The sequence below is a fragment of the Strix uralensis genome, chromosome 10 (genome assembly GCF_047716275.1).
Source record: "Strix uralensis isolate ZFMK-TIS-50842 chromosome 10, bStrUra1, whole genome shotgun sequence".
Lineage (NCBI taxonomy): Eukaryota > Metazoa > Chordata > Aves > Strigiformes > Strigidae > Strix > Strix uralensis.
In genome coordinates, this window is record NC_133981.1 from 9,075,347 (window position 1) to 9,087,500 (window position 12,154).

General features: G+C 43.6%; 1 protein-coding gene across 17 annotated transcripts in view; it reads right to left on the reverse strand.

Moving 5' to 3' along the window:
- The window catches only part of FOXP1 (forkhead box P1), a 389,603-nt gene that overhangs the window by 23,975 nt on the left and 353,474 nt on the right, over window positions 1–12,154 (reverse strand). For all 17 annotated transcript variants that reach the window (XM_074879152.1, XM_074879155.1, XM_074879149.1 and 14 more), the window contains one exon: window positions 7,293–7,376. In XM_074879152.1, the coding sequence (XP_074735253.1) occupies window positions 7,293–7,376 (84 nt within the window). The remainder of the gene's footprint in view (window positions 1–7,292; window positions 7,377–12,154) is intronic.

A 12,154-nucleotide genomic window follows, 5' to 3' on the forward strand; every position in this document is an offset into this window, starting at 1 on the left:
CTGTCCCCAGAAAGGGCACAGATGAACAACAGATAAATTGTGATTGCTTTGCCCTCCCGACAGCGAGAGGGAGCAAGGCGAGGGAAGCCCCAGCCACCACCACTCGGCCGGTGCACCAGCAGCTCAAGCATTGCTCCAAGGAAGGGAGGTGGGGAGCTGCAGACCTGCCAACACCCATCCTTCTGTGCAGGTGCTTACAAATCGATGCTTCGCCTTCCAGTGGGAAATATTTAACACTTTGTGGCAAAGCCGGAGAGTGTGAACCCAGAGGGGGATTGTGAAAGGTGGTGAAACACGGGTATTGATCTCCCAGAGACTCCCGTGCCGGCGTACACCGCTAACCGCAGCCTGTCCATCGCTCCGCGGCACCGGGCACTGCCGCCACGTGCCGCCCGAGAAAGCCTGGTCCGTTTGTTGACTGGTGATTTAAGGACACTGATTAGGGACATGTATATAGTAATGTCTCCCTGTTATCAATCTTTCCATCTATTACATATGATAAAAGGACCAGTGACGATAATAATAGTACAACTGACAGGTCGCACCATGAAATTAAATCTACTGTATTTTATCTCAGTTTCTAAATGGACATTTTAACAGTCCAATAACTGCGAGCAAATCTGCATCAATTTTAAGTGCCCATCTCTAGCGCGGGCTCGGCAGCCGGGCCCTCCTGTTGGAAAGATCACTGCTTGTGCTTCATCATTACAGCTCCAACTACTCCATTTCAAAAGAGTCCCCTTCCTTTTTTAGTGTGTAAAAACTTAACATCTAATCTGTTTCTACTAGGGAACTGCGAGAAAGGATCCACAAAGGTCAGCGTTCCCTGCTTAAAGAATTTGAATTGAGTTAAATTTCTTTAGGCTTTTCAGCGTAGGTAGCAACTAGGAATAAACACAGAAGAGGACGAGCAAAGGGGGGGGCTTTAACAGGCTTGACAAATGACACTGCGATTCACACCCACTGCTGGGCTGCCACTAATAAGCTACAGAGGAAGCAGCCAATCTCAGCTAATTACCAGATAAAATTGTATTGTAAGGACTCTAATTAGGAGATGCTTATGGAGGTGATCTAATGATTAAACGCTGCATCCAAGTGACCCCACCATCAATGTGCAGTGGTGCAAGATGTCACCGGAATATTTTGTAGAAACAGTAATTTTATTTCAAGGAGGGGAGGCAGTAATATTTGTAATAATGGCTATGAGGTAAACTAATTAAAAGACAGTTCCTAAAGGAAGACTGTGGCTTTGAGCAGCTGTGGCCGTTCCAAAACAAAGTGCCAAATCTCAACAGAGGAGCTGCAGTCAAGTGGAAAATTTCTGCCTGACCTCTGCTCTCGCTATTAATTCGCAGGAAAACTAATGACACATATACATATTCCCACAAAATTGTTCTAATTGCTAATTTGCCAAAGGAGCCCAGTTTCCAAATTAAACATGACTGCAGTCTGTGAGGAAAGAGAGAACAAAAAGCTGGAACGCAGCAAGTCTGCTGTGTTTCACCTCCGACGACCATTTGCGAGCCTGAACCAACAAGTTAATGAAACACGACCTTGTCGATCGCTAGCGAAGTTTTTCCTTTTTCCGTGTTTTATTTGATGACACTCTCCTCTTCCAGCCAGGGTCCGATCCCTGCCGGTGCTGCTACCAAAACACAAGCTAGGGCAAGGGAGGAGAGGGCTGCACTCCCTCCACAGACCTTCACTGCTGCTTTCTTTGTTGCATCTATAGCGTAAAGACTGAAAAATAGGCTGTGAATTAGAGCAGAATAACAAATTATGAATGGTGTTGGTTTTGTTGCCATCTTGAATTATTAATATGAATGGTAAACTATTAAATCTTAATACTGGCGTCAATTAGAAACGTGAAAGTGGCTGTGGACAACTGTGCAGGGCAAAGATCAAGGAGGGACCAGGCTGGAAGGGTTTCTTTTCCTGATGGAAACTTGACACGATTTCTCCCTGTTTGCATTTTCTATTTAAAAACAAGTTACTATGATTAGAAAAGTTGTTCGTGTTGGTATTTTGTACATAGCCTGCTTCCCACGTACAGTAATTTCTGGATGAGGTATCACTGCTGTCAGAGGGGAGGGAGCCTAAGTCACAGAGTCAGCACTTTAATGAGCAAGGACTCTTGCACTGCAGTAAGGCACAACGTGGGGCACTCTGCAATCATGCCGGAGAGTACAGCCCTTGTGCCAAAGAGTTAAATGTTTTTGTAATGTTTGTACTGGGGATGTGGGGAGGGAGGATTTCCTCCAGCCTTAAAAAAAAATAAAGTAATTTTAAAAAAAATCCCCAAAACAAGAAGAAGAAAAAGAACAACATAAAACCCGCCGAAGCCCACAACAGTTTTAGGTCCTAAAATTCTGCAAATTCAATCACTGAACCTTGTTGGGTGCTTTGTTCAGTCTTGGCTTTTGAGAACATTTCCTCATACTGTTTTAACTTAATCAAAAATGCCATAATTGTTGCAGCATTCAACAACCTGCTTAGGATTTTATTATTAACCTTCCCTTTCAAGAAACAGTCATGTCTTCCTACTAAAGGTGAAGACTGAGTCATTTTCTTTTTTTTTTCTTTAGATATAAACAAGGCTGCGAGGTAACCCTCTCCTTCACCCCGTAAAATAGATTTCCAGTAAGTGGCTCTCCCACTAGGGCTAAGTTTAACTTCTTTCTGTGTAAACCTTTTACATGACAATAGTGGCTGCACATAAAAAAAGCCCCTGAAACTCTTTTAAAAGCAAAAAAGAAAAAAAAATAATCTATTTCTAAGTGTCATGGTGGGGCCATACCCACTGCTGCAGGGCAGCAACTCCTCTGTGATGGATGCTACTGCTCAGGTCCCAACTGGAGCTCAGGATTTATCTGCACCGAGTTCCTGGGACTGAAACACTCTGGAGCAGAGACTCCTTTTCTTGACACTAAAGGTGGGAGAGAAAGCTAATGTTGGGCCTAAAACTTTTTGAATGCTGTGTCTTCCTCTCCCGTTTCAGCCTGGACACATTAGTGTATTAGATGCAGAGCCTGGCAGGCAGCAATCACTTAGCAGGTGTTGTTATTGGCAGGAATACTAAGGAAACCAAAGCTGAGGAGTGAGACTTAATGAAAACCAGTATATAAAAACAGCTTTTGTTGTGCTTGAGAATCTCTCTTTATTGCTGTGTATCGTTATTTTTTCAAACTATAAAGTACGGCTACAGCAGCTAAAATGCTCAGTCATTACCTCAACAGTTAAAAGACTATTTTTTTTAAATGCTTTGTTATTACAGTTGCTAAAAACAGTATTTCAAAACAATCATAACTGCTATGGTTAGGGTAAAAAAATACATTAAAGAAGGGATATCTAACAGTGCATTTTATTTAAAGTGCCAAAAGTTTCTTTAAAAGTCTTCTGTCTATTTTTAAAAGATGGCTATAGCACCCAGTATGCAGAATTACTTGTTGGTTGATGCTTTTTCCTTTTCCTTCCCTTCCTATGAACTTCAGCATAAATTAATCCAAAAAAAAGCAAGCACATTTCCATTTCAACCCATTATGCTGATCACTAACACCAATGAAAATAGCATGTAGGGGAAGGTACCTTAATAGCAAAACCAGAATGACAATTCTTGAGAAATCGTTGTTCTGGTTTTTGTGTTGTGGGGTTTTTTTGGGTTTTGTTTTGTTTTTTACCTTGAAAAAAATTCACCTTACAAAAATATGTCACGGTACATTCTTTCAGAGACAGTTTTGTTCTCACTTTATTCAGGCCCTTTAAGTCTCACCAAAACAACACATGTAGCAGCAATAGGAACAACTTTGTGTGTTCCAAGTGTTAAGTTGTGAGATACTTCCATTTCAAGTGCTGCACTGTTGGCCATTTTAATTATGAAGTCGGACATTTTTAAAGATGGTGCTGAGCACTGCTCCAGCTCCTGACGTGCTCTCCCTCTCCAGCCACCCTCCTGTCTGTCCAGCAGCTCCCCGGGAGCAGCAGAAGACCCGCCCTTTGCAGTGCACCAGACAGCAACAGCAGCTGCCCCGCGTACGTACCTCTCTGCCAATGATCTAGGCCATCCACCACTCCAATACCCAAGAACTGCTTAAATCTCAGTGGCATTAATAGGACTGCAGAGCTTTACTGAACAGATGTCTTGGTGGGCTGGTGTAGTGAAATGCACAGGCCACTCCACCTCCCTTCCCAAGGTCAAAATTACTTCAGGAGCTAAAGCCACCCAAAGGTGGGGATATGATGGATGGATGTGGCTAGACTGGACAAGTAACCCCTCCCAAAGCTGGGCGAGTTTTGAACTGATGCACAACCCCCAAGAAACCTGGCTGTGGTTCAACTGGTCCGACCTGCTCCAACCCCGCCCGCTCAGCTACTGCCTGAAGCCCAAAAGGCAAAGACGGTACCAATGGTCAGTGTGGATTACAAATGGCACGTGGTTAAACACAGATGGCTCAGTCACCAATTTTACCTGCTAGTAACTAAATAGTTTAAAAACAAGCATTAAGATCCTTTAAGCAGAATAAAAACATTTTCTCAGTCATGAAAAGGATGTAATTTCAAATCCCAATTCACTGCTATGTTTGGATTCGCAGCTGCTCTTTCCTTTAAAATCACCGATGTACCGTAATATATTAATTCTAACATACACCTTGCATTAGTTATGTTGGCAAAAAAAAAATTAATTACTGGATGTAAAGAATACTTTGCAGTGCAATAATGGTCATCAGATCTTTTTACCAAAGTCCTATCCCACTGAGTTAAAAGGACTAGGGTCTAGCACAGTCTATGCAGTGCCTGTGTATTTTTTTCACTAGGAAAGCACAATTTATGCAAAACACTATACTTCTACATTTTATAATTAATTTTCAAATGCTTCACCTATACATATTTTAATAATTTCTGATTTATCAGATGGTATCTATAATAAATTTTTCTATATTTCAATAAATGAAAAGAAGGCAGTTTCAATCCAACAACAGAGTGCCACACAATATAGGCCTGTCAGGCACCAATTTTTACTTCTAACATGTAAGTTAAAGGATAAGGAATTTATAATGCTGCCTGTGAACGAAACCACTTTTCATACACAAATGTGATCTTTTTTTTTCCAAAGGGTAATACAACAGTACATTTACATAAACTAATCCAAACAATCTATGTATTTGACAATGGCAAACCTCACACAGACTGCCTATTGTTGGTTTACATCTTGGAGTTCTTTATGTTGGCTTGTAACACTGCTCTAGCTGTCAAAGGTTTGACTTGGACTCTAAATAAATGGTTATAGAAGTGCTGTGCAGCGATATTGGACTTCTTTGCAAAAGAAAACCTGCTGTGTATGAATTCAAAAGCTATTAATTTTTCAGTCAAAAATATTCATGCCTATTTCTTTTAATAAAGAAACACTGTGCTGAGCAACTGAGAGATAATGTTGACTAGTGGTACAGAATTTTCAATAGAGCAGTTAAAAATAAATTTAGTAGGAGGTCCCCAACAAAGCTATAATTTTCCAGAATGTAAAACATTTTTAATACTAATCAAGACAGCCCTTTTCCCCCTGCGTTCACTTTTTTTTTTCTTTCCGCTGCTTTTCCCTGTTTATTAGCTGTTAACACTAATCTTCATGGCGACACCGCCTGGTATCTCCATAGCCTACAACACCCATAAAAGCTTCCTGCCCTCCGCGGCTGAGCATCGATCACGAGCTGCCTTGCCAAACGCTGCTTGCCTTCTTATGATTTCCTCCCTTTAGTTTTTAATCCTTCCTCCTGAGGGGCACCGCTGTTATGAAAGGCCTCAAGGCAGAGTGCTTTGAGACTCCCAGATTATTCCGCTGTTTTAATTTTTAATCCAGTAAGAGCTATAGAAACCAAACCTCCTCCCCATTCTGTTGGGTCTACATACTTTGCCAACAATGCGCTGAAGCATTTGCATTCAGGCTGAGATGGATGCGAGGAACTAGAAGAATGGTATTTTTATAGATACTGTAAGTAGTTTCTACTCTAGAGGGCTGGTATCCACTGGATCAGGCAATTTTCGGCACCTCAACAGCTTAAATGGAAGGGTTTATACCTACCACTCAACTCTCTCCAAGAAGGCACCGAAATTTCCCGTTGACTTTGACATCTGCTCCAGTGTTGCTGAATAGCCTGCAATTTTCTGTCTAGTAGCCTCCCTATGCACTTCTGCAGCCATTTATTTCCAACTACATGGAAACTGAGAAATCCTTTTCTAGTAAAAATGTGTGCACGAAGTGTTTAATGATTTTATGTTCTCTATCTCTGTAATGTGTTCTGTTTCAGACATTAATTTTGTCTACCAACTGCATCTTGGCAGGCTACCATATTTGCTGGGTTAATAGTCTGACTCCTTTTTATTTCTATCACCATAAATCACACATATATGGGTGTGTGTTTGCTTTATTTATAGAAAAAAAATCAGTCAAAACAGATAAACCAATACTTTGTCATTATGCTGCATCATTGCATATTGATTAAAATTGCTAGTACTAACTATAGATTGTCAACGCTCAATTAATTTTCACACAATGACTCAAAGCAAAATCAAATAAAGCCAGTGTACCTTTAAATCTTACAAATCTTAAAATCAAGAAGCAAAGCACTCTCTCCATTTTGAATAATCATTGGAAGCTCCGAGGAACATTTTCAGTGTTAAGAGGTTGGGAGAAAACAACAGCTGAAGAAGAGTCATTTTGGTTAGGGAACGAGATGGGGGATTTGCCTGAGTTTGGGGCTACCCAGGAGTTGCCTTGGGCTGCAAAGCCACTTGCTTCCCCCGCAGCCCCCTTTTTAAAGGGCAATCTGGGGCAGAGAAGGTTTCCCTTCTCAGTTTCAACAGTATAAAACCTGATACTGGTAACTGCGATTATCATCAAAACGTGCAGCTAGGGTCTCTTCTACTATAAATGTCTGTCAGACAGGGAGAAAGCAAAATAAATATACTAAATATAATTTAATTACATCTCCTTCCTAACACTTCCTAAGATTTCACACAAGTTACACTGATGCAAAGCGACTTTCAGGCTAGTACGTGAGGCCAGAAAAAGGCCTAATGCATCAGCTTTAGAGCAAAACTGCTTTCAAACTCCCTGAAGAGAGGGGGACGATGAAGCCCCGGTGCCCGTGGTGGTGCCTCCTGCAAAGCGTCACTTTGCATTTCCTCACCACGACCGGCTCCGAAGTGGGCCATGCTTTGCATCACGCGCTCCGGTGGGTTACAGGAAAGAGAGGTCTGTTGTGAGGTTTTGTTTGCTCTTGGCACAGTTGGGTACTTACGGGCTGAGGGGTGGCTTTTGGTTCAGTTGACTTCACATGCAGGTGTGTCATCATGGCTTGCAGGCGCTCTTTATCTTTTGCAAGCTGAAAGGGGGAAAAAAAAAATCCTGTTACTCATACAAATAAAACCCAGCCACTGCTTATTCCTAATTAAACAGCTGGCACCGAGGCATGAGACAGAAGAGTTTTATTGCTGAGTAGTTTGGAAATTGTATATGGTCTATTCGTGAGGTAAAGCTAACGCGTGGTGCTGGGTGTCACTATTTCCCAAAGCAAAATGCATTAGCCCTCGAGTGAGAAGAGCTAGACCTGCCGGCACCAAGAGCTTCACTCTAGCCCTGACAGCTAAAAGACAACAGTGAATCATGTTTATTAACCAGCCCCACTCCAGCTTAGGAGGCACAGCAGAAAGCGAGCGAGGCAGCGGCTCCGAGATACATCTGCCTCCTTTCAGACCAGAAAACAAGCGGCACAAATGGACCGTGGCTTTTACGTCACGTACAGGCTTTGCGGCATATGCAGCAAGTGCGGAGACAGTGGTGGTTAAACCACACGAGGCACCTCCACCGGGCACGGCGGGTGGCCTCGGTACTAGAAAACGCCCTGCTTTTCCTTGAGGTGGCACAGCCCCTTGGTGGGTCACCTTGGGCTGCCAGGCTGGGAACCTGCACAGGAGAACCCGAGCGTGGGGCAGGAGCAGCAGTGTGAGTTGACAGCATCCTTTTGGTGTACACCTGAGGGCAGCAGGAACTGCCCCAGAGCACTCACTGAAGAGCACCCAACGCCACAGGACCAACGCTTTCACCCTTTCTCATCGGTCACATCATGCCCAAGAGTTCGGGCAAAGCTCCTGCTCTGGATGTCTCTTACATTTTTTGGTTGAGATCTGCACCAAGCCACAGCTGGTGTCTCGGGATCACACCATACACATCCTTGGCCAGGATGGCTTCCCAATGCATTTAGAAGGTACAGGCCAGACACTAAATCTCATTATTTTTGGAAACAAGAAGTTTTTTGTATGTGTGATTAGGACGTTTTCCAGCTGCTCTTCAAAAAAAATAAAGTGGAAAGATAGTAAGAAACAATGCTAATGAAAAAGGGGTGTTATTAACCTACACGTCCAACGTAAAGGCTCCTGTTTCTAGCAGGGCTTGGATCAGGTTCTTACAAATGACAATTTTTGCAGAGCTGAGTTTTTGCTTTAGACAAGCCAGATTCCTGGTGCCAAGAGGAGAACTGTGCTTGCATTCCAGCAAAACTTTAAACAACCTGCCCACCTTATCACCATCATCTGTTTGTAGCAGTAAAGTTGGCCTAAAAGGAGACTTGGTCATAAATCGCCATTCATAACCTTACAGTCAAGGTTGTCTTGCTCTTCGCAAGGCGAGGGGTTTCTGACCATGCCAGAAAGGCGTCATGATGGGATAAAACTTGGCACACGGGTTTCCAAGACAGGAATTAAATAAAGGAAAAAATGGCGTCACCACTGTGGGCTCTGGAAGTGCAAAAGCAAAATCACTGGGCTTTTCAAACGGCTGCTCTTTTCTTAGTCAAAAACCTCAATGGCAGGAGAGAAAACCTGACACCTACAGCAGATCTCCTGCAATCTCATCACCAGATCTGCGCTGGACTTCACAGAAGAGCCAAAGGGCAGCAATGGGCTCTTATCGTAGCGCTGCAGCAGAAACTTCTCCCTCAGAGAGTCCTCTGAGGACCTCTTCAGAGAAAGGAGAGCTCTCACCCTTTCAGCTGCCGTGCTTCACACAAAACAAATTAAAACCGAGAAATAGTTGTATTCTCAGTGCAGCTCTGTAGTGCAATCTCTCATTCGTAGCAGTCACTGGGCACACGGGCTGCTTGGCGGGGTCATCCGTGCATTAAATTTTGGGCTGCAGGCTACTGCAGAAGAACAACATCTTCTAGCCAAAATAAATAAAAGGCAGGCACCTGAGAGCTTCCTGCCCGCACCAGCGCGGCAGAGGAGGGAAAGGCACCCGGGCAGCACGGGGCACACCCTGCAGTGCTTCCTCTGGGCCCCCTCGGCGGAACGGAGCGATGCACCTCCCTCCAAACGGCCGGGGTCCTTGTTTGTAGTGCTTTCACTCATCATCTTAGCAATGCTTTTAACGCCGTTTCTGGTGGATGGAGGTTATTAAAGATCCTCTCGACATTTCAGGCAGACACACGCTAGCATTTTGTCATAGTCTAGGAATTCAAACACTCACCCAGTTAGGCAGGAGTTTAAATTATGAAAAATAGAGGTCTCTCAGTTTCAAAGCACTGAAGAGAAGTAAAAAAATCTGAAGAATTTCTTTAAACTGTTTTTCCCTTAGGTCAGGAAGCAATAGTGATATAAAACTAGAATGTCACTAGTAGCCCCTCTGGTCAGCGGGGTCATACCAAAGAAGCCATGAGGGCTTGTTCGGCCACTGATGGGAGCAAATTCTCACTGGTGGCACTCACTGGAGTGCAGATGGTCCAGAAATGGGGATTACTAGTAGACATCAGGAAAATGTTCTTGATCTACTGATTGTGTTCTTGGGCAGGGACTGTTTTGCCATGTATGAAAGGATCTGCTCTGTACAGGGCGTCTGAGGACTATAATAAATACAGCCCCATCTGAAGCCTCATTCTTTTCCCCGTATCCATTTGGAAAGCTCTGCATGGTGGGAGTTTTCAGATGGTCACCCAGTTCTGGATGATAAGGCTGATTTTGTGAGGTTTCCCTCCCCTCTGTGGGGTACAACTACGATGTAGGTGCCTAACTGTGGTTCAACAGAAAACACATCCAGAGCAAGGTACATACTTTGCAAACTTGGACACCAAGACACATGCCTTGCCCCAGAGAGGTTAAATCCTAAAACTACACAGGTAGGAAAGGCAGGAGAGGGAAGGCACAGGAAGCACAAGCCAGAAAGGGCTGAAGGCTGGGGGGACAGCACGGGAGTCTGGCAACCAAGGAGCAAGAGAGGAGGCATTAGACGCAGATGATGGAAAAATTGCAGAGGAGGAAAAACAGATGGAAAATAATGGCAAAGAGCAGGTATATGAAAATGGAAACCCAGCAAGGGCATTCAACAGGAGCAACGTGGCCACATCAACAGGAAGGAGAGATCACTTCAGCAGCAGGATTTTGGACAGACCAAGGACAAAGGAGAAGGAAGCCAGTCATGGGCAATGCAAGAGACAACCAGGACATAGTCTCTTCCCTCCCGTTACATGCCTGGCTAGGCTGTGCATTAGAATGGTTTAGGATCCACTTCTCAAGAGTGTCAACGGATGCTTTAGGAAAACAGGCCCAAGCAGTGTTTTCACTACACTGAAAATGGCCAGCTGTCTTCATTTTCTCCCATTAGGAGATAACTTTTAAAAACTTATCATAGCCTTGTTACTGCCCTGAAATGTTTTTCCACTCAAAGGTGGTGCTGCAAAATGGATATCCTATTCCAGCTAAGAACTAGCTAAGGATAGGGATATGTTCCTGTGCTTGTGTTTTACCCAGCAGCCCAATTCTCACTATTTATAATGGCAACAAATGATCATGTCAAGATGGTTTAAACAAAGTGAAATATGAGAAGACTTCTACCTTGTCTGTGATATTTTAAGTATGTTTGTGATGGAAATGCTGAGACCAAAGCTTTGAGATACTTTGCAAAGGGGCATTTGCAATCAAACACAAAACAGATCTGACTTGTTTTTTTTTTTAAAAAAGTTCATTTAGAAATTGTTTTCTTTAAAGACTTATCCCTGTCTACAACACTGATAAAACTTGTGTGTGTAAAATAAATAAGAGCATAAAATAAAAAACAAAGGCTTGCATTTGGGGCCATCACACTCAAAACCTGAAGTGCTTCCCTCAAGTGGAATGAATTTGTTAAATTCTACTTCTGCCTTGATGTGGCTGTACATGCATGAAATGGTGTGGCATTTAGATCTTGCCACGGTGTTGGACCCTGAATAGCACGTGATACTTCACAGCTCCACTGGAAGGCAATGCTTCTCGCCAGTGCTGAGCACCATGGGGCAAGGGGGAAAGGCTATGGGTCCCTCTTCTACCTAGCTCACAAAACTCAAGACTGTTGGCCACAGGGCTTGTTGCTGCCACTCTGTTGGTAACTGCTCCATCGTGGGAGCATCAGGTCAGCGGTCTTAGTCCAACTGCTCCTGCTACAAGCTGGGTGCTGCAGATCATGTCACTGAAAATCCTGCTATTGGGCCAGACTTTTGTTTTATTATGGTTCTGTGCAAAAACAGGCCGCAGCCAGATAAACTAGGTACTGGAGAACAAATCCTCATAGATATTTAGGCAGTTGGGGTTTCTTTAAGTATTAGAGAACTGATACACAGGATGAAAGCAGAGGGAAGAAGGGAGTTACAGGTACATGTCAAAGCAGGACCACCCTCCTCCTCCACCTACCCTTGCTGGCCAGTGCATAGATGGTCTCACTCTTGTTATCAGCATCTCTGTCTAAATTAAGCCTCCAGTTCATCCTATCTACTGTGCTAGTATGATTGTTAAAAACAAATCCAGAGCTTTTTGGCCTCACACCACTTTGAAATGATGTTCTTCTCTTGGGGACCTTATGCTGCCTTGCCATGCAACGACTCGAAGCTAAGAGGTATTCCCCAGCACTACACGGGTGTGAAGCTGTAACTGTTAGTCACTTCTAACAATTAGTAGAATGCACCGCTGATAAATCTTTCAAAAATACTGTCAAGGGCTTATGGAAAGGTGCTAACCAAGTATCATCTCTGTCCTGTCCAACTGTTAACACAGGGCATCCTCCTGTAGTTCCAGGCACAGCCATTCCCGGTGAGGAGGAGAGAAGGATTAATGCTTTTCAAGCTGACTGTAACTGAAG